At 44.7% G+C, this 22,658-nt stretch overlaps 3 protein-coding genes across 3 annotated transcripts; 1 reads left to right on the top strand and 2 right to left on the bottom strand.

Annotated features, from left to right (window-relative positions):
* Positions 1-12,682: 12,682 nt before the first annotated feature.
* On the bottom strand, positions 12,683-14,127 carry LOC137911584 (zinc finger protein 135-like). Its single transcript, XM_068755968.1, has 2 exons — positions 14,028-14,127; positions 12,683-13,859 (listed from the first exon to the last, which is right to left on the bottom strand). Exons 1-2 carry the CDS (start codon positions 14,125-14,127, stop codon positions 12,733-12,735), a joined length of 1,227 nt encoding a protein of 408 aa, XP_068612069.1. The 3' UTR covers positions 12,683-12,732.
* Positions 14,128-14,237: 110 nt separating this feature from the next.
* On the bottom strand, positions 14,238-18,176 carry LOC137911778 (zinc finger protein 345-like). The gene is made up of 5 exons (XM_068756162.1): positions 18,136-18,176; positions 17,987-18,049; positions 15,932-16,085; positions 14,335-15,857; positions 14,238-14,279 (listed from the first exon to the last, which is right to left on the bottom strand). Exons 3-5 carry the CDS (start codon positions 15,948-15,950, stop codon positions 14,238-14,240), a joined length of 1,584 nt encoding a protein of 527 aa, XP_068612263.1. The 5' UTR covers positions 15,951-16,085; positions 17,987-18,049; positions 18,136-18,176.
* Positions 18,177-20,320: 2,144 nt separating this feature from the next.
* LOC137911585 (zinc finger protein 260-like) lies at positions 20,321-21,211 on the top strand. Its single transcript, XM_068755969.1, has one exon. It carries the CDS (start codon positions 20,336-20,338, stop codon positions 20,951-20,953), a length of 618 nt encoding a protein of 205 aa, XP_068612070.1. The 5' UTR covers positions 20,321-20,335; the 3' UTR covers positions 20,954-21,211.
* The last annotated feature ends 1,447 nt before the right edge of the window (positions 21,212-22,658 follow it).

Below are 22,658 nucleotides of genomic sequence, written 5' to 3'. Positions count from 1 at the left end.
GAGAGTCTATAGAGAGAGTCTATAGAGAGTCTATAGAGAGAGCCTATAGAGAGAGTCCATAGAGAGAGTCTATAGAGAGAGTCTATAGAGAGAGCCTATAGAGAGAGTCCATAGAGAGAGTCTATAGATCGAGTCTATAGAGAGAGTCTACAGAGAGAGGGTCTTCAGTCAGGCTTTTGTGCTCTTGTTTTGTGCACCCTCCGTCTCCCCATCGTGCACAGTCTTCATAGATTCACCAACTTCATCATTCAACCACCATCAGTCCACGGCAGAGTCATCAGCCGCCACCACCACCACCAGTGTCTGGGCTGTGGTGTTTGCATTACAGCAGTTCACGGCAGATGCCTTCCGGTTTCCGCTTCTCCCTGAACGGTTTGAGCACCAATAACTTTTATTAATCAGATTACTTTAAGTTTACATCAGAGCACACGGCCTCGTCCCGGCGGACAGATTTCGTGGTCCGCCTCTAATCAGTGGTCGTCATATAGCTTGATTGACCGCTACGTGGAAAGAGGCAATGGAGGCTGCCTTCAACAAGCAGAGCTCAGACGCGGAGCGCCGTTGGTTGTAGGAGACAAACTGCTTGTCGTTCTGTTGTCGTTCTATCCTATGACACAGATTCAAGTGGAAGGTGAGGCGGAGTGGAAAAGGTTGGGGTCGACCTCCGTAGGCCCGCCGGTGACGCCGACCCGGTTCCAGTAGGTGCGTTTACATGGACAAAATGTCTTTATTCCGATCAGAGTTCAGAGTAAACTTGTGATCCGATGCAACGTGTTCATGGACCCTAAAAATCCGATCCGATTAGGATTTGCGTGTTCATGCGTCACACTTTTGATCGGAACAGAATATTCTGACATGCGCAGTTTGACCAAAAGCACCGGAAATAGTAGAAGAAGAAGCGTAGCGTAGCAACTTCCGCTGTAAACAAATCATCGCTCCGCGCTTTTCTGCCTGAAACGTCAGCGTTATTTCGCTCGTTTTCCCCGTTTGCGCTTTTAGTTTCCTCCTTTAATGTCTCCGGCAACATGTTTGTCTCAGATATTGACCAGTTCTGTCTTCCGCCCGCCGTGCTTTTCGCTCGCTCTGCTTCAACTAGCTTCCGGCAATAGCAGCAGCGCGTGTAGCTGACGTCACAGACATGCGCAGTAAGGACGACTTGTACCGAAACATCGGAATAAGTGTTTTCATGCGCCCTGACCGGGTCACAAATCGGTATAAAGCACCCCTCTCGATCGGGATAGAATTGTGACCGGATCAGGCTGGATTGGGTTAGACTATTCCGGTTAAGGTGTGTCCATGAAGCATTTTTATTCCGATCAGGATTTTAACCGGGTTAAATGTGTCCATGTAAACGCACCTATTATCAGCATCATGATAAAGCCCAACCTGCCCTTTGTGTCCCTCAATGAGGCACGTGTCCCAGCCTGCCGGGTACAAATGGAAGGGGGGGGGGGGGGGCATCTGGCAAAGCGGCAGGCGCTCTGCATATTTTATGAAGGGCAGAGGGATGAGGGGAATGTGGGAGAGACGGCATGGGGGGAGGCTATTGGACATCAATGGGGTTGTCAAGAACAAGCCAATCTGATCACCGTGAAATGAAAACATTGTGGAGGATTCCTGTGTTTGAGGGTCTTTGGTGCCGCGGCATCCTGGATCATCATCCCCAGGTAGTTGAGCGCATGGAGAGCGTTCCTGATCCTCACACTCATCGGAGCTTCTGCATTACTGAAATGTTTCCCAGTGGAATCATACGAGTGTTGAACACTCAGTGGCTGCGTTTACATGGAAAAAAAATTGTGATCGGATTCACTGTCTTCATGGACCCTAAAAAACATTGATCCGATTAGGACTGGTGTGTTCATGCATCACACTTTCGATCGGAAAAAATAGAAGAAGAATCCATAGCGACCTCAGTTGTAAATAAAACATTGCTCCGCGGTTTTCTGCCTGAAACTTTAGCGTTTTTTCCCTCGTTTTCCCCGTTTGCGCTTTTAGTTTCCTCCTTTAGTGTTTCAGGCAACATGTTTGCCTCAGATATTGACCAGCTCTGTCTTTCGCTCGCTCTGCTTCAACGAGCTTCCAGGAACAACAGCAGCACGTGCAGCTGACGTTACAGACATGCGCAGTAAAGACGGCTTGTACCGAAACATGGGAGTAAGTGTTTTCATGCGCCCTGATCGGATCATCAATCAGGGCGCTCCTCCTCCTTACTGGGCATCACTACTTGATGTGCTCCTCCTCTATTGTTCCTGTGTGTTAGTCAGATGAAAGTTAGCTGGCTGCTAACTATGCTATGTTTTAGAAGTTTAAAAAACAAACAAAGACAAATCTAAGAAAATTATTTTTCTTGAACAATTGCATACATTTGAATGCATTTCTCATTTCCTTCCGACATCTCTGCATTGAACCTCAACCCAACGAGGCCGTGACTTTAAATGCGTGTAAAATACTCGGGTTGTGAACGGTGGGCAGCAGAACACAGAACCACATGTAACGATGCCGGTAGTTACTGATGACCTGCGCAGGATGAAAATATCTGTAATGAGGGATTGATTTTTGATCAGGCTCATCCGTAGCCTGACGTTCCAGCCTCTGAGTCAGTCCAGCCATCAATCGATCCGTTCCAGAGAACACCAGAGAGAGGGGGATGATGATGACTTCACGTTCATTTATATGATTGAGAAGGCTACAAATAAGTTCTTACAGGTGATAAACCACAAATGAAATGAGAGTTCATCACCGCGAGTTTAGTTCTCAGGATAGATCCGAGGCGGTGGTTAGTCAAGTAGCTTTGCTGATGTTCATGATGTTGGATGTCTCACGTGCATACATAGATCAAGCCAAACTACATCAGCATCTTCTCTGCCATCCTCCAGAGGTTAGGTGGGAGCATAAAGGTCATGTAGTTTGAGCTGAGCATCTCCTGTAAGACGGAGTCAGACATCGCTTGCTTCTACGCTAGCTTGTTTACAACAAGGCGACCAATCAGCACGAGGTCAGGTCCGATCTCACTCTGTAGGTTGCCAGGTTGTAATCACACAAACAGGAAAGCTGCCAAGGTTACTGGTAAGCAGTGTGCAAGTCACCCCCTGCATAATGCAAAGAGGGTTGTCAGATCGGGGGCCCCCTAGTGGCAAGGGGGGCCTAAGCAGCTGCTTATAGGTTGGGCCGGCCCTGGATGGAGGTAGAATAAAATAAAAATTAAAAGACATCCTGGATCCGTTTCTTCACACTTCTTTATTTATTACCCTCGCCGAAGAGGAGGCGAGGGTATTGCAATTGGGTCCGTTTGTTTGTCTGTCTGTTTGCTTGTCTGTCCAAGCGCATAACTCAAAAACTAGGAACTCAATTGACTTGAAAATTTTACACAATCAAGGTTCTGTCCGTGACTCGGTCCTCCCCAAGAATGGCGTTGATCCGGATCTGGATCCAGATTATAGAATTATTTTTACATCTGGAATTGTGCCTCTGCTGTAAACTGCCACTTTAAGAGGGAGGGACATGAATGGCATGATGGGAAAAGGAGTCCAGAAGGTGTCTTGTAGTACATTCCGGAGCAGCAAGCTAGAGCAGGTTTGGCCCCTCTGATCCGGAAGCCCTGTTTACTGTCTCACAAGATCGAATAGTCTATTGGAGGCGGGGTCTGCAATCTCTGATTGTCTTTCTAGTTTTTTGATGTATTATAGAAGTATCGGATCGGGACTCTGTATCGGTTCAAAATCAACTGACTCTGGCTCGGGGGCAATAAAACCTGATGGGAAGTGTTAAAAACCAGGTAACCATGGAGATACTTTTGATGGGACAATGATGGCTGGGGATTTTCAGTTCAAGATCAAAGAGGCCTGACATAAGAAAAGGGAGAACTGAAACACGAAAGATAAAAAGCTGTGAGCTAGGAGAAGGAGAAGGAAACAGCAAAGGACACAAGTGGGTATTCCCTCAAGGTACCGCCAGCCTTTCCCAATCCCTCTGGTCTGATAATTACCCATCAGGGATCTTTCGTGCAAGTGGAACAGCATCTGTTTCTTGACTTGGAGGTGGAGGGGATATCAGTAGCTGTTTCACCCTCTGCTCAATCTAAAGAAGATAACCGAGTCAGCGACCGTGTTGTAGATCGATCCGTCCCTTATCGGGGTCAGGATCACCGCTTTTACTAAAAACACCAGAAACGTCTCAGCAGTTGCTGAAGTCTTCCTCGACTCGATCGGATCTTACAGGGTTTGGCTCAGCGAGTGTCGGCAGCAAAGAGAACCTTGATTTAGTCGAGAACCTTGATTTGTTCTTGTTACAGCGTTTGGCTTTTCGTGTTTTAGTGTTTGGATTAGGAAGACAAACTAATAAACCTGTCACATTTTACTTTGTGTTTTATATATGTCTTAAAGTGTCTTTGTTCCTGCATCGAAAGTAGAAATGCAGCATCCAAGTATTTCAGATCAACATTATTAATCCCTTCGTCTCAGGGATTAATAATGACGTAGCATTCATGAATAGATATTTAACAATATTTCAATTGGTCCAACAGAAACATTTTGTCGCGCATTTAAAGGAAAATAGCCATTTACATAGATTTGGGCACCCCGAATAAATAATAACATAAACATTTTGTAGAGCCTCCTCTTGGTAACACAATCACAATGTACAGGACGAAATGGAACATTAAGCAAAAACAGTAGAAACTTTATCCCGGGGAGTTTATATCTCCACCCAGAGCGTAGAAGAACAAACTCCTCCAAGGGTGATCAGAGCTGGACAGGATGGACCGTCCTTCCGTAACACCTGCCGGTCAAAGATCTGAGCCAAGAATGTCTTTACTGGCTACCTTCATAATGCTGGACAAACTGTTTTTGTTTTGCACTGAGAGGTTCCCATACCAAGGAATAATACAAACGTCTGCACATCCTATTTTGTACATTACATTTTATTATGATGAAACTATGTAACGCTACTCTACAAATGTTGGTCTGGAAAACACTTACACGTCCTACGCTGTAGTAATAAAACCTTGTTGCTGTGATCTTCTCTTAAAAGGTTAGCGCAAATTACCATGAAATCTCAGAGGGGTGCCCAAACCATTGCAAATATGATTAAACCATATCATTCTGACTGCCATATTTGCATGAGATTTCCCTTCAATCAATGGTTGAACAAACCCGAAATCTAATCGATTTGGACAAAACAGACCTTCAGACGAGCTTCTCTTAATGCCAAAGAGCAAAAGGGAAATGGACCAGAGGGGTGGAGAGCCCTCATCCGTCCCGTCGCCAAGGAAACCCTCGCGTAGGTGTCTGTCTGTTGTCAGGGCAACAGAGCAAAGGGAAACACTGCTGAGGAAAACACCAATGGAACGGAGGGGGTGGGGGAGGCGGGGTAGAGCTGATGAGGAGACGACAAAGACGGGCGGGGACACAGACGTCATGTCAGCTGGGAGCTTTCTGGTTGGTCAGACTGAATCTCAATAAGCATCTTGTACACGCAAAACACGTTCCAATATATTTCTTGTACTTGTGTTATTTGCTATTTTATTTAGCTGTTAAGCTTTCTTGGAAGAATAACTAAAGAGTTTAGGAGACTTGTCTTGAGGAAAGTGGGAAAAGCTTCTAATGTTACGCCAGGATCTCCTCAGAGGTGCGTTTGGTCTCGTTTGACCGGGGTGATGGATAAAAGAAGGCTGTCTTAAACAAACGTGCATTAATGAGTTCATGCACAAGCTGCATGACATGAGGCCTTCATTCCAGGAAACGGCTCATTTGGATCAGTCGCTAGAAAATAGCTAAACAGCTGTTGGGGTGTAAACAAACACAAAACATTTCACCATCCTGACGACATCAGAAGAATCTCATTCAATCAAAACTTTGATGATTTTCCAAATCGGTTTGTAATTCTTATTTATAGTATTGTGTGATGTTTTAACCATCACAGATTTACACGGCTCGTCAGGCATTTATCTGAACGCTCCAGCGCACGTCCTAATTTATCGATATATACAGCACTGCTTTATAGGACTGTATTTACCAGTAAATCAGTAATTAAAATTTTATTGTGCACTTTTTTTGAAATCTAGTTAAAAACTGTGATATACCGGTATACATTCAATGACTATTCTTCTATCTATCTATGAAAATAGCAACTATTAACTGATCTGACAATCAGCTTCTAATTTGGTGGAGGCCGCCCTCTGGAGGACTCGGGTAGACATTACATGACTGAATGAATACAGCTTTAAAGGCCCCATATTCTACCCTTTTTACAAAAGTCAACGCAGTTCTCAGGCACTCGTATGAAATATTCCTCGCCTGACCTGGACTGTTCTATTCCTGGCACACAGATGTCACCAACAAAGAGTGAGCACGAGACACTTGTGCTGTCCCTGCCAAATATTACACCGCTGACAGGTTCGCCATAAATAACCCTGATATGATTAGAGCAGCTCTGTGAAGCTGGTCGTCGCTTTGTCATCTGTGTAATCCGGCTTCTTGGACTCGTCTAGAAAAGTTAGCAAATTTAAACTTGACTCGATAATATTAACTATTCTCTTCTGAAGTTCAGAGGCTACGCAGATCAAAGTTAATCCCTTCATTAACGGGCCGACAAGAGGTTCTTACCCTCCAGCCTAAAGACAAACATCACATGCTTGAACTATCACTATCATACTATACGACCGCTCGCATTCTTTTATGAGTCCAGCTCTTTTCTTTGGCTGCAGATAAAGATATTTATCATGATCCTCTCCAACCGTTTACAGGCTGCACCAAACTAAAACATCTAAATTCATTTAAAAAAAGACAAAAAGGTGACTTAATGATGAGACTCTTTCCTGTAATGTCAGGTTTAACCCCTTCATGTCCGAGCCTCCGCTCATTGCAGCGGGTGCAATAAACCTGGCTAGAGCAAAGGAAATGGTCAAGGTGGATGAAGGTCAATCAGGGTTTATTTTAACCATCACCAAAGCTGCTCTCCAGATGTGTTCATCTCTCAAACCCTCATTATAAAGGCCCCCGAAAGGTTAACATTTGCAGCTGAACACAAAGCAGGAACTTTACAAAAGGTCCACACAGCATTCATCTTTCTGCTCAGACCTAAACAAACAGAATCGTTTGAGATTTCATCACCGAGCACCCCCAGACTAACCAGCATTTACTTTCATACGTGGGTCGTGTTGGCGCCGCCACAGAGCAGGGGGAAACAAGTCAACAGAAGGGGGAAACAATAAAAACGCCATCATTGGTGATCAATCAGGTCAAAAGCCGATCACATACCGGCCAGCTCTATCTGAGTCCAAGCAAGGTCTGACCAGCTTTGATCACTTTCATTCATTGCATTTCATCGATGTGGGTTCGATTAACTCATCAAATGCCAGCCATTTTCAGTTCGCACATTTTTCCAGATTTCCCAAGCCCTATTGAATATTCTTTACTCTGACTATGCAAACACTGATTTCCTAACATGTTTAGGAAATGAAAGACTAGAGTCTCTTCTTTCATCAGGAAAAGAAAGTGTGTTCCTATCACTTTTTGTTCTGCAGTTATTGGCCGTTGAAAAGAGGCAGATTTGGATGTCAGGGTTTGAAAAAACGTCTTCAGACGTTAATGGCACTCAAAGAGTTAAAACACCAACATTCTTCATCATCTTCTGGACACGCCAGGGAATCATCATCATCATCAATAAGCATTTGGTTATATAATTCTTAATAGAATCTGTGCAGCTGGGTATCATCATTATTATTAATTATGGAAATCTCTCTCTCTCTCACACACACACACACGAAAGCTCTCTGAAGGTATCTTCATAATAAATGCATCTATTTAACAGCCGTTAATTTGGGAACAGACCAAACACACTGCACATTCACTCGTGTGTATGCCTGTAGGGGGCTGACATCATTTATTGACTCCTCCTTCCAGTGGCTTAAAGTCCCGCTCAGCTACAAGCAAATATATTCTAAATATGAAGCTCTGCGTTGACAACCAAACAAAAGACTTCCCTACATGATTAAGCATCTTATCTCATCTTACATTCTAAACCCACAAATTGGGACCACGAGAAAAGAAAACCGCTTCGAGAGGATCGGCCTCACCGAAACCCAGACCGCAGCTTGTCAAAATGCCAAATATAACTCGGATAATGAACGGACGCATGTGAAACGTCAAATGGCTTCACCCATTGAATCGCATCAAATCTGACCAGACAGGAAGGCGGTCTGCTTCTGTAATCGCTCCATCCCGACTCAAAGCAACAACGATTTCATCCTACGAACAACGTTGGAATAAGACCAACAGTCCTGCGAGACAGTGCGGGGACGTTACCTACAGCAAGGCTTCTGGTCTGCACAGATCCACGTCAACTTACCTGGAGGAGAAGAGAGGAAGTCATTCGTTCAGAAGACAACAGGAGAACATCGGCACGTTCTAACCGGTTCCATATTGGAACTAGAAAGACAATCAGAGATTGCAGACCCTCGCCTCCAATAGACTATTGGATCTTGTGAGACAGTAAACAGGGCTTCCGGATCAGAGGGGCCAGGATGGACTCCTGAAAAATGCCGATTTTAGAACGAAAATTAGCTCTCGGATCCGGATTGTGATCCGGATCTGGCTGAAATTAGTCATGGTCATAGACCTTTAAGGAGTACTTATGTGTGATTTTTTTTCAGATCCATACCGACATGCATTTTGAAGAAATTAAGAAAAATGTAAAAAAGGTGCCCTATCTCGCAATGTTAAAGAATCCTTTAAAACATTTTAGAATCTGGATCCAGATCTGGATCAACGCCATTCTCTGGGAGGACCCAGCCACGGACAGAACCTTGCTTGTGTAAAAAATGGATTTTGCAGCCGATTGTTAAAATACTCTTGTTAATTACCAGAAATGGACACTTATCCAATAAATACACTGTAGTTATTTTGCATGCCCCATCGGTACGCGCGGGATCATGTGGTGTAACCTGTCTGAGTTGCTGTTGTTTTAATGTGAAAGGTTAACCGGATGTGCCGGAACAGAAGTTTGGATTGTGGTTTGACGGACGCTAAATAAATGAGGTCCAGTTGCTCTACAATGTGCCACATGAATCCTGGCTTAGCCTCTACATTCCACATTTAGACATAAACATAGACCATGCTTTGAAATATTTAAACCACGCTGTGTAAATATTGCTGTCACCATCACTCCTGCCACCTCTGCACGTCCGACCGGTGACACCGACACCGCTGTACACCTGTTCAGAGCGGGCTATGAACCAAATAGCCAAGCTGCATTTATTTCTGAACGCTTAAGACCCTGATTTAAAGGCGTTAAAAAAAAAAAAAAAGTGGCTTTTCGGGCAGTGAAGGGTTAAAACCCTGTCCATCCCCGGACTGCCACATTCAAAGAAACGCCTTCTCTGCTCAGGCAAACCATCCCCAACACCAGGGAGCAGCGGCGATGACGTCACACCGAACCCCATTGGACACGTGACGTAGAATTAGACGCGCTCGCGTCGACGTAATCGCAACTTTCGCAGCGAGACGCGCAGCCGGTGATTGAATGGCTCCTGAGAAACAAACATGGGACTATATTGATTACATTGATTATTAAAAGCTAAATATCGCGTCAGAATGATGCCGAATCAAAGGGCGGGCTCTGCTCACCCAGTCGGCATTGGAATAATTCACTTTTACTCTTTTGTTGCTGCAGAACCCCGGAAGGATTAAAAACCAACAAACGTTCCAAGGAAGTTCGCGGTGGCGTTTGCGTCGTGCACGCATGTGGCGCACAGGCGCGCGTACCTGTCGGGGTGTCGCGCGGTCTTCGCTGCCGATGGGTGACGGTGTCTCCCCTTCCGGCGATGCCGGAGTGACCGGGGATGACGCCATGCCCCCCCCCCCTCACTAACGACGGGGCCGGTCTGGGGTCCGGTCTGGGGTCCCCCCCGGGGCTCGTCCGCTGGCGGTCCGATGACGCTTCCCTTGGGTCCCTGACTCACTTTTCCATTCTCTGGCTCCGTCACGGCTCACGCTGGCCCGGTGATGACGTCTCCTTCCTCTCTCCTGCGGTGCGTTTGTGCGTGCGTGCGTGCGTGCGTGGGGATCCAGGTTTGCCTCCGTCTCCGCATTTTGGGCTCCTCTAACATATTGATAATATCTGCCGACATCTTTGACCGAATTAATTGAGTGTAAGACATTACAGTGACGTTGGTGGGTTGGTTTATTGTTTGTTTCGAGCAGAAGAAAAAAATAAAAAAATAAAATAAATAATACCTTTTCGTGTACAAGAAACAATAATTCAGCAAAAATGCACTTGCAGACAAATCTTTAATCTTTAATTTATAAAAATAATTATTTCGTTACACTCCGTTGCGCATGCGCAAACCGGCGACGATCACCGGCGACTCGAAACCGGTTCGCATTGAAGCAGCGACCAGAGGAAGTCCGGCTTATAAACGGCGTTCTGCTCACTGAACGGGACAAACGCCGATTGATAGCCGATCGATCTGCGTTCAAAAACAGTGTCAAACCAGTCATTTCAGTGGGAAAGTGGCAAACATGTCGTTGTGTCTATCTATCTATTTTTTTATTCTAACTTGTTTGCATTTGTAACATACATAACGTCAGTCACTGCTAGAGTTCTATGCAACTTTATTTTTATTTTTATAGTGATTGTGACCATCACCTGCCCTCTTGGCAGACTAGCCTATTATATTTTACTAGTTTTATTTCCTGCTTTCCGCCGTAGAGGGTTGTGCACACCGCAGTGAACATACAACATGGACAAACAAAAAGTGACAAATACACCATTTTCTGTAGCGGAATTATTTGTGCTCCTTGTTTCAATACCTTTCATCCAGCCATAACCAAGAATTATCCCAGAACCCCGGGTTCTCATCAGTCTCTAAAGGAGAATCTGGATCATCAAGGTCTCAGGAGATCTGAGGAAGAAGAGGGAGCGCAGAGTGAGAGCCACAAACACTGACCCAGCGACCTCCACTGACTCAGAGACCGGTGGGAGGAGTTAACTCTCATGTCGCGTTTCAAAAGACAAAGAGGAGTCTCCACATTAATACACAAGAGACTACTCTTCACGTTAAACAACACGGTAACGGATCCAGAGGGCCGATACATTATTATTCAGGCAACCGTATTCAATAAATTCTACAGCATTGTGAATCTGTGCGCTCCTAATAGTGATGATCCGGCCTTCTTCCACACATTGTTCTCCCAGCTACTCGAGCTAACAGCAGAATCAACTATCATCATCGGCGGAGACTTCAACACAGTTCTAAATCCATCAGTAGATCGCTCCAGTACTACAGTACACACGAGGCGTTCACAATCAGCCAAAGTACTACTGGAGTATATGGATGATTTTGGCCTTGGCGACGGCTGGAGATTAAAGAATCCAACGAAGCGGAAATACACATTCTTTTCTTCTGTCTTAGGTCTTCTACTAAAATGAACCCTATAATTATCAGCGATCACGCTCCGGTTACGCTCACCTCACAAATCGCAGCGACCTTTAAACCCCCCCGTCGACGTGGCGCCTTAACACCTCTTTGCTTAAAGATGCAGAATTTGATGGGGTCATAAGAAGAGGGTGGGCAGACTATCTGATCTATTTAAAGGACTGATGACTGGTAAATCATCATTCTCTTTCTGTTCATGCATATTGATTTGCCTCTGCACCTTCCCTGTGCATTTCCCTACAGATACTCAAACGCCATGCAGATGGGCAAAGTCCTTCAGAACATCATGACCAAAGAGCCACTCGGCTGCGTTTCCCTGCTGCCCCACTACGAGAGGAAGCTGACAGATGTGACCGAGGGTAAGACGAGGCTAATGATGGGGTCAATGCACAAAGTAACTGTGTCTTAGTGAGTAAACCTTCATATATATATATATTTATATATATATACAGTAGATAACAGTCGATATTAGCATTCACTCTAGTCTCTGATCAATCAAGCAGCAGTTCGTTCAAATTCTAGAAGCAGGAAAACGATGACTTTTAAGATTCTACATATTTAGCAAACCAACAGTTGGGTTTCCCGTCGTCGCTGTGAACATGGTCTGTAGGTCGCTGAAGCTTCTAACCACATCCATTCTTTCTGTTCTCTCAACCTCAGAGTGCAGAGATTTTTTCAATAAGTCTTACAATAAGTCTTTTTTTTTTCAATAAGTCTTCTAGGGAGGCGAGCCACCCTAGAAGACACAAAATACATTTTCTTCTGTCTTAGGACGCTGCAGGAGTCAATCAGCATGATCAATGCAGTGATGCAATCACACTTTTTCTCTCACTTCCAACTGGCTACTCGGCTGCAAATGTAGCCTTTCCCTGGAAATGTCTTTCCACATGACTCTTTTTGTTATTTGACAACTTCTCGCTACAGAGCAAACATTCAGGCAATCCTTCTGCATTGGCAATGAATGCAAATGATTCGGTCCAAGAAACGTTGAATCCTCTGTTCTCCTCAGTTATTTTTCTCTTTTTACCTTTGGGGTCCATGGCCCGTCACACACCCGCTGGTTTGTTTACAACAGCCACCTGCCTGGCACCCCGCCGTGCTGATGTGTCGCAGGCTTTGAAGCAAATCTTCGTTGACAGAAGCGTTGAAATTTAATATTCTACACATTTTTACAGCATTGGAAAGCGTAAAGAATGTTTGTGTCATGTGGCTCCAGAGCCGCGGGTTGCCGACCCCTGTGCTAGACAATGACAATGGAGGTTTTCTATTCTAGCTTCTATAATGTTTCCCACGTTTGACTAATTTAAGGCTTCTGTGTGGCTTCTCATGTGGACCGTCAACCCTGCACGAGATTTGAAATGTTTCCCACATGTTTTACAACTGTGAGGGATCTCAACTGTGTGACTTCTCATGTGTTCTTTACAACTTCCATTTGTCGCAAAAGCCTTGCTACATGTTGTACAAACATGTGGTCTCCCTTTTCTGTTCCTTCTGCTGTGGGATTGACGTGTGGGCTCAAATTCTACACCCTCTTCAGGTCTCTCACGTCTCTTATCATGGCTTGCTGATGCCCGACAGCCGTTAGAGAACAGCAGCTGGTCAATGTCTGCTGCTCCTACCACAGAGCTAATAACAGGCATGAGAACTCCAGACTCTTCTGATGCTGCATCTTCATCAGATTTCATGTACAGAGTCTGATCGTTGCTCTGATCTTTTTCTTCAGAAGTAGGACTCAACATTAAGGATTCAGTCTCCTGCTCCAGTTTAAGCCACTCTCTCTCCTGACTGGTGGGGATTTCTTCCTGCTCCTCTTTCACACGTGGAGGCTCTGGCCCCTCTTTGTCCAAACTGCAATACATCTCCTGCTGACGGAGCTGCTGATCAGCAGGAACCTCCTTCTCCTTACATACATTTAAGGCTCCTGTGTGGGTTTCCATGTGGCGCGTCAACCCTTGCCTTTGTATGAAATGTTTCCCACATGTTTTACAACTGTATGGCTTCTCACCTGTGTGGATTCTCATGTGTTGTGTCAACCCTACACTACGTGTGAAATATTTCCCACACGTTTCACAGCTGTAAGGCTTCTCACATGTGTGGATTCTCATGTGTTGTGTCAACCCTACACTACGTGTGAAATGTTTCCCGCATGTTTCACAGCTGTAAGGCCTCTCACATGTGTGGGTTCTCATGTGGACTGTCAAAGAACCATTCTCTCTAAAACTTTTCCCACATGATTCACAGCTGTAAGGCTTCTCATTTGTGTGGGCTCTCATGTGGTATTTCAACCTATCACCCCGTCTGAAATGTTTCCCACATGTTTTACAACTGTAAGGCTTCTCACCTGTGTGGGTTCTCATGTGGTATTTCAACTTATCATTCTGTCTGAAATGTTTCCCACACGTTTCACAACTGTACGGTTTCTCACCTGTGTGGGTTCTCATGTGACGCATCAAAGAATGACTCACTTTAAAACATTTCGCACATGTTTCACAACTGTAAGGCCTCTCACCTGTGTGGGTTCTCATGTGGCATTTCAACCCATCACGCCATCTGAAATGTTTCCCACATGTTTCACAACTGTAAGGCTTCTCACCTGTGTGGATTCTCATGTGTGCGGTCAACGCTACACTACGTGTGAAATGTTTCCCACATGTTTTACAACTGTAAGGCTTCTCACTTGTGTGGGTTCTCATGTGTTCTTTACAATTTGCATTTGTCGCAAAAGCCTTGCTACATGTTGTACAAACATGTGGTCTCCCTTTTCTGTTCCCTCTGCTGTGGGATTGACGTGTGGGCTCAAATTCTACACCCTCTTCAGGTCTCTCACGTCTCTTATCATGGCTTGCTGATGCCTGACAGCCATTAGAGAACAGCAGCTGGTCAATGTCTGCTGCTCCTACCACAGAGCTAATAACAGGCATGAGAACTCCAGACTCTTCTGATGCTGCATCTTCATCAGATTTCATGTACAGAGTCTGATCGTTGCTCTGATCTTTTTCTTCAGAAGTAGGACTCAACATTAAGGATTCAGTCTCCTGCTCCAGTTTAAGCCACTCTCTCTCCTGACTGGTGGGGATTTCTTCCTGCTCCTCTTTCACACGTGGAGGCTCTGGCCCCTCTTTGTCCAAACTGCAATACATCTCCTGCTGACGGAGCTGCTGATCAGCAGGAACCTCCTTCTTTTTACATACATTTAAGGCTCCTGTGTGGGTTTCCATGTGGCGCGTCAACCCTTGCCTTTGTATGAAATGTTTCCCACATGTTTTACAACTGTATGGCTTCTCACCTGTGTGGATTCTCATGTGTTGTGTCAACCCTACACTACGTGTGAAATATTTCCCACACGTTTCACAGCTGTAAGGCTTCTCACATGTGTGGATTCTCATGTGTTGTGTCAACCCTACACTACGTGTGAAATGTTTCCCGCATGTTTCACAGCTGTAAGGCCTCTCACATGTGTGGGTTCTCATGTGGACTGTCAAAGAACCATTCTCTCTAAAACTTTTCCCACATGATTCACAGCTGTAAGGCTTCTCATTTGTGTGGGCTCTCATGTGGTATTTCAACCTATCACCCCGTCTGAAATGTTTCCCACATGTTTTACAACTGTAAGGCTTCTCACCTGTGTGGGTTCTCATGTGGTATTTCAACTTATCATTCTGTCTGAAATGTTTCCCACACGTTTCACAACTGTACGGTTTCTCACCTGTGTGGGTTCTCATGTGACGCATCAAAGAATGACTCACTTTAAAACTTTTCGCACATGTTTCACAACTGTAAGGCCTCTCACCTGTGTGGGTTCTCATGTGGCATTTCAACCCATCACGCCATCTGAAATGTTTCCCACATGTTTCACAACTGTAAGGCTTCTCACCTGTGTGGGTTCTCATGTGTTCTTTACAATTTGCATTTGTCGCAAAAGCCTTGCTACATGTTGTACAAATATGTGGTCTCCCTTTTCTGTTCCCTCTGCTGTGGGATTGACGTGTGGGCTCAAATTCTACACCCTCTTCAGGTCTCTCACGTCTCTTATCATGGCTTGCTGATGCCTGACAGCCATTAGAGAACAGCAGCTGGTCAATGTCTGCTGCTCCTACCACAGAGCTAATAACAGGCATGAGAACTCCAGACTCTTCTGATGCTGCATCTTCATCAGATTTCATGTACAGAGTCTGATCGTTGCTCTGATCTTTTTCTTCAGAAGTAGGACTCAACATCAAGGATTCAGTCTCCTGCTCCAGTTTAAGCCACTCTCTCTCCTGACTGGTGGGGATTTCTTCCTGCTCCTCTTTCACACGTGGAGGCTCTGGCTCCTCTTTGTCCAAACTGCAGTACATCTCCTGCTGACGGAGCTGCTGATCAGCAGGAACCTCCTCCTCCTCCTCCTCCTCCTCCTCCTTACAGACATGTTGCTGTGGACAATCTGGAGGACAGAGAACAGAAGAAATTTGACGTTGCTGTGATGAAACAAATGTAGACGTGAGAGGACATACATACTTCTTCTGTGCGATTTCATGTCGGGTCTCCAGGTGATATATGGCAGTCTTTGCTGATGATCGATGTTCACTCAGTGTTTTACACTCATTTCTTTACAATCGGTCGCTTTTTAAAAACTTTTAATCAACTGAAGTCATCCTTTTCACCTGATTACCTGCAGACGACACAGACAAAGTGAGTTACCGTATTTTCCGCACCATAAAGCGCACCTAAAAAGCTTCAAATTTTCTCAAAACTTGACCGCGCGCCTTTTAACGCGGCGCGCCTTTGTATGTGGATAAATACGGTAATTGCGGCCACCGTAGTCAGAGGGCGTCGCCAGCGGTAAACGCGGGAAAGAGGAATTCCAGTCCCCAAATGGCACCTACAGAGAGACACGCTTATGACTAAAGAACTCCAGCCACTGGATATTGGTGTCGACAGTGCCTTCAAAGCTACACTGTAACATATTGTGTTATGACGTGCTAGTTCATTGAGCACATAGTCACTGAACTGCCAGACAGCAGCAGCGACGCTGACTTGGACAATGGCGACTTTGACAAGACGGGACCGGGCACGTTGGATGCCGTACTCGCCCAGCTGTTCAACTCGGATACTGAAGAGGAAGAATTCGAGGGATTTCCTGAATGAGGAATAAACTAACAAAGTGAGCTTTACGTGTTCCTTTCACATGTTTACAACTGAACAGCGCTGGGATATATTGTGACTATGGACTATTGTTATTGCACTAATGTTTGATTTACCGTAGTGGTATCGGACTGTTTTTTTACGCGTTTACTGAATCAGGGAAAGTTCCCCTCCACATTTGTGAATGCACTAACTACGTGATAAAAAGTTGCACTACCTGTTACCTCAGGGGAAAAAAAGAAAACAGCATGTAGCATGTAGCTTTGAACTGTGACTAATGGAGTTGGAAAGGCGGCGTGAATACCAGTAAGAGCTACCGGTATGTACGGTACCGCATCGTGAATGCACTTGTTTCAGGAGTGAACAGAGCTGTCAAAACATTGGTTTATATTTTATTAATAATGTTTGACTGACTGACTTATCTGACTGTTTTGCTGACATTCCCTTTGAATAACGCAACCCATGCAAATACAGTAGTTTCTATTCCATGCGCCTTAGGTTCGTTTATACAGCCTACCTACCTTGTCAAAAGGCTGCTGTGTCGCAACTCAGTGTAATAACTTAATTGTAATAAAAGTTCATAATGTAATAGTACAGTAATAGTACAGTAATAAAATCATGACCCATCGTCAGTGTGCAGATGTGGCCGTTATGGCCTTAAAGCTCCACCACATTTTGCAGAAATCATGTTACTTTGCTTACAGACAGAAAATCACAGAGGTGGAAGCCTGTCCTTTCACCCTGCAGGAATAGCAAAGGTAAAGACAACGGTGAAACGCAACACTTTTCTCACAGTACAAGCCATTGTTACATTATGAGCTGTTATAACATTATGAGCTGTTATTACATTTAAGTTATTACATTATGAGCTGCTATTACATTTAAGTTATTACATTATGAGCTGCTATTACATTTAAGTTATTACATTATGAGCTGTTATAACATTATGAGCTGTTATTACATTATGAGCTGTTATTACATTGAGTTGCTACAGGCTAATATAGCTAATATACATTTACAGCCTGCGTTTCCTTCATATAAGGCTGGCTATCCGTCTCAGACGCGTCTTACCAATAAAAAAAGAGTTCCTGTTCCTGAACTTTCTTCGCATTAAAGAACTCACAATTGATTTGCTCACATTCTGAGCATTTCTTTTCACCACCAAGGATCAGTTGGGGACTTTTAGATCAGCCAGAGACACATGTGCTCCTCCTCGACTGCTGAGTCCGTACCAGCCAGTCAGGAGGGCTGAGCAGGGACGGGGATGTACACGACGCAGCTGCTTCTTTTCCGACTTCCTGTTACATTTTAACACTAATATATATATAAATGTATGTCTGTAACAGGCACTATGCGACACAAACATTATGTAACCAACTTTAGTACAGTGCAGCTAGTAGCACTTAGCATTAGCATGTTAGCACTCACCAGTTTCTTCGTTCCAAAGTACGCGGCCTGTGAGCAACGCGGCTCGGTCACGGAATCGGGAATCTGCGAGATGAGGCGCAAAACACTGAGATCGGACGTTTAACGCACACTGAGAGAAGAGCTTTGACACAATATTTAACTCGCTGTACCTGCAGCTCGTCCACGTTGTCCGGTGTGTGTCCGCCATATTGAATCCCGCAAGGCCGCAACGGGTTGAACTCTCGCATGGAGGACGCAGGTATCGCGAGAATATGGGGTCGCTATGTAAAATAGATTGCTATAATGTTGATCATCGAGTGACATAGTCCTGAGGAGGACAAAACTGAAAGGAAGGAAGAAAAAGGGACTTTCGGATATTATTGTAAGAGAGGAAGGGAGATAATATTATAACAATCTATTTTACCGGAACGACCCCAAAATATCGCGATACCTGCGTCCTCCATGCGAGTGTTCAACCCGTTGCGGGATTCAATATGGCGGACACACACCGAACGACTTGGGCAAGCTGCAGGTACAGCGAGTTAAATATTGTATCAAAGCTCTTCTCTCAGTGTGCGTTAAACGTCCGATCTCAGTGTTTTGCGCCTCATCTCGCAGATTCCCGATTCCGTGACCGAACCACGTTGCTCACAGGCCGCGTACTTTGGAACGAAGAAACTGGTGAGTGCTAACATGCTAATGCTAAGTGCTACTAGCTGCACTGTACTAAAGTTGGTTACATAATGTTTGTGTTATGACACAGTTTTTGGTTACGTAGACATGCAGCTGTGTTGTGAGCGACCTAAAACGAGGTGTCGGGTTCGGGTTCGGGTTCGGGTTCTGGTTCTGGTTCTGGTTCTGGTTCTGGTTCTGGTTCTGGAGATGACTATTTTTTCACAAAATATTTACACAGCAGCACAGAACAAGCAGCCATGTAAGCTTTGGCCTAGTTTGACAAATACTTTAATTATATATATAAATACACACACACTACCGTTCCACAGTTTGGGCTCACCCACACAAAGGAAGGTTCAGTTCTTTAGCTTCTCTGAGCAGCTGAACTGTTTCCAGCTGTGCTAACGTGGTTGCAGGGTTTTCTCCTCATCATCAGCGTTCTGATGTAATGAGCAAACACAACGTACCGTTAGAACGCTGGAGTGATGCTGGGAACGGGCCTCGATACACCCACGTAGGTGTTGCACCAGAAACCGGACATGTGCAGCGAGAATAGTCGTTTACCGTTAGCAATGTAGAGAGAGTATTTCTGATTAGTTTAAAGTTATCATTGAAAAAAAATCCAAAGGAGCAGGCCAACAGACGAAAATCTGAAAAACAAGCAGGGTCGGTAAACATAAATCAAAACCAGGATTATAGTGCTGGAGAGTAGGAACAAGTCACTGACAATCTGGCAGAGAGCGGAGGACTGAGCAGACTGTAAATGTTTGAAATGAAACTTATTGGTATTCCTGTTCTTGAACTGATATTTGAAGTTTTCAAGGGGAAGAAAGGGAGGCGGTTCTCCTTTTCTATTGATATTAAATACACACATTTTAAAGTAATTGTACAATCAGCTGTAGCAGAAGATAACATTAACTCACTTTGCCTGTTTCGTCTGCAGGTGTTCAGGTGAAAAGGATGACTTCAGTTGATTAAAAGTTTTTAAAAAGCGACCGATTGTAAAGAAATGAGTGTAAAACACTGAGTGAACATCGATCATCAGCAAAGACTGCCATATATCACCTGGAGACCCGACATGAAATCGCACAGAGGAAGTATGTATGTCCTCTCACGTCTACATTTGTTTCATCACAGCAACGTCAAATTTCTTCTGTTCTCTGTCCTCCAGATTGTCCACAGCAACATGTCTGTAAGGAGGAGGAGGAGGAGGAGGTTCCTGCTGATCAGCAGCTCCGTCAGCAGGAGATGCACTGCAGTTTGGACAAAGAGGGGCCAGAGCCTCCACGTGTGAAAGAGGAGCAGGAAGAAATCCCCACCAGTCAGGAGAGAGAGTGGCTTAAACTGGAGCAGGACACTGAATCCTTGATGTTGAGTCCTACTTCTGAAGAAAAAGATCAGAGCAACGATCAGACTCTGTACATGAAATCTGATGAAGATGCAGCATCAGAAGAGTCTGGAGTTCTCATGCCTGTTATTATCTCTGTGGTAGGAGCAGCAGACATTGACCAGCTGCTGTTCTCTAACGGCTGTCAGGCATCAGCAAGCCATGATAAGAGACGTGAGAGACCTGAAGAGGGTGTAGAATTTGAGCCCACACGTCAATCCCACAGCAGAGGGAACAGAAAAGGGAGACCACATGTTTGTACAACATGTAGCAAGGCTTTTGCGACAAATGGAAGTTGTAAAGAACACATGAGAAGTCACACAGTTGAGAGGCCTTACAGTTGTAAAACATGTGGGAAACATTTCAGACGGAGCGCTCATTTGACACGCCACATGAGAACCCACACAGGTGAGAAGCCTTACAGTTGTAAAACATGTGGGAAACATTTCAGTCGGAGTGGAACATTGACAGTCCACATGAGAACCCACACAGGTGAGAAGCCTTACAGTTGTGAAACATGTGGGAAACATTTCAGACGGAGCGGTCATTTGACAAGCCACATGAATACCCACACAGGTGAGAAGCCTTACAGTTGTGAAACATGTGGGAAACATTTCAGACGGAGCGCTCATTTGACACGCCACATGAGAACCCACACAGGTGGGAAGCCTTACAGTTGTAAAACATGTGGGAAACATTTCAGACGGAGTGGAACATTGACAGTCCACATGAGAACCCACACAGGTGGGAAGCCTTACAGTTGTAAAACATGTGGGAAACATTTCAGTCAGAGTGGAGCATTGGCAGTCCACATGAGAACCCACACAGGTGAGAAGCCTTACAGTTGTGGGACATGTGGGAAACATTTCAGACAGAGTGCTCATTTGACACGCCACATGAGAACCCACACAGAGGCCGTAAATTAGTCAAACGTGGGAAATATTACAGAAACTAGAAAAGAACAGAAAACCTTTATTGTTGTCATTGTCTCGCAGGTACACAATGAAATTAGGAGCGCTGCTCCATCGGGTGCTTGATAATATTCCACAGAAGCATCCGTAAGAATAACATATTTACAAGAAAATGCAACCCGTAAATTCCTGGGGACTTTTTACACATACGGGTGGGAGATTTCACAGCAGTTGTTGAGCATGTTAATTGGTTGCTATGTTTAGTGCCCGTGTTGGTTGATGTTCAGAGCGCTGATGGTTCTAGCAAATAAACTTCCTGAGTCTGTTTGTCCTGGTTTTGTGCAACTTATCACGCCAGCCTGAGGGCAACTGGTCGAACAAAGTGTGACCAGAGTGTGAAGTGTCTCTGACAATGGATGATGCTCTGCTGAGGTAGAGATACGGTCCAGGGGGGGGCAGAGAGCAGCCGGTGATCTTCTGAACTGTGTTGATCCTGCAGAGTTTTCCTCTCTGCTGCTGTGCACCCGGCGTACTACACCATGATGCAGTACACCAGGATGCTCTCCAGGGGGCTCTGTAAAAGGCTACCAGCAGTTTCTCCTCCAGGTTGTTTCTCCTGAGCACCCTCAGAAAGTGGATTCGCTGCTGGGCCTTCTCTATTGCCGCCGTGGTGTTTGCAGACCAGGAAAGATCATCATTGATGTGGACACCCAGGATTTTAAATTTGTGGACCCTTTCAACGCAGCCCCCCATGATGGTCAGCGGAGCCGGGTCTGGGCTGCGTTTACGGAAGTCGATTATTTAGTTTTAGTGGTGTTCAGTGAAAGGTTATTCGCCAAACACCACGCCACCACTTTATCAACCTCATCTCCGAGATGAGTCCGACCACGGTGGTGTCATCAATGTATTTGATGATGTCGTTGGAGAGATGGGTTGGCGTGCAGTCGTGAGTGTACTGAGAGTAAAGGAGCGGACTCAGCACACATCCTTGTGGGGAGCCGTAATCCCCAAAAACCATCCTCACATAGTTCCCCTGATGTTCCAGGTGACTCAGTGCAGTGTGAAGAGATGTGGAGAAAAGATTTGTTGAAAAAATATATGGCGAAGGGACGATTGCTGGAAATGAGCCTTTCAGCGTACTCGGTGTATTTACTTTCTGTTGAGAATTGTTGATTAATACACATTGTCCCTTTTTAAAAATAAAGAATTTGAGTTTGAATGTTTTGACTAAATGCAGAAGATGCTTTTCAGGCAACAGTTCAGTTTCTGTCATTTGTGTTTCATGCAGTTTACAATCAAATGGGCAAATTAATGAATGAATGATGATGATGAATATATTAAATAGAATGTTAGAGTACAAGTACAGTCAAACAGTAGCATGTATTACAGTACAAGTACAGTCAAACATCCTGTCTAAGGAGCATTTCAAAAAAGCCCTTGCGGTCTTGTTTCCGTTTAAAGTCCTTTGTACATAAATCATCGACATTAATCAATACCAATAAAAATGAATGAATGAATGATTTATTTTGAACATAAATAAACAGACAGAGTTTATCGCGATACAAGTCAAAAAAAACAAACCGAAAACAATGAAGTCAAAATAACAATAACAAAGTCAAAACAATAATCATAATATGAACGCAGCATGTCCGAAAAGGAGTAGGATGAAGCATGAGCTTATTTAAACGTACCCCTTCTCCACTACTCAATAAACTGGATC

This window comes from Brachionichthys hirsutus, chromosome 23 (assembly GCF_040956055.1).
Source record: "Brachionichthys hirsutus isolate HB-005 chromosome 23, CSIRO-AGI_Bhir_v1, whole genome shotgun sequence".
NCBI classification, from domain to species: domain Eukaryota; kingdom Metazoa; phylum Chordata; class Actinopteri; order Lophiiformes; family Brachionichthyidae; genus Brachionichthys; species Brachionichthys hirsutus.
Note: the sequence above shows the minus strand (reverse complement) of the source record. Positions and strands in the feature narration are given on the sequence as shown.

Bases quoted from the DNA above. Each gene is read 5' to 3' on its own strand.
- LOC137911584 (XM_068755968.1), bottom strand. From the start codon at position 14,127: ATGAGAACCCACACAAGTGAGAAGCCTTACAGTTGTAAAACATGTGGG. The intron at 13,860-14,027 runs GTGAGAAGCCTT...GAACCCACACAG, and splicing joins ACACATGAGAATCCACACAG to GTGAGAAACCGTACAGTTGT.
- LOC137911778 (XM_068756162.1), bottom strand. The intron at 14,280-14,334 runs GTAGGAGCAGCA...GTCAGGCATCAG, and splicing joins TGCCTGTTATTAGCTCTGTG to CAAGCCATGATAAGAGACGT.
- LOC137911585 (XM_068755969.1), top strand. From the start codon at position 20,336: ATGAGAAGTCACACAGTTGAGAGGCCTTACAGTTGTAAAACATGTGGG.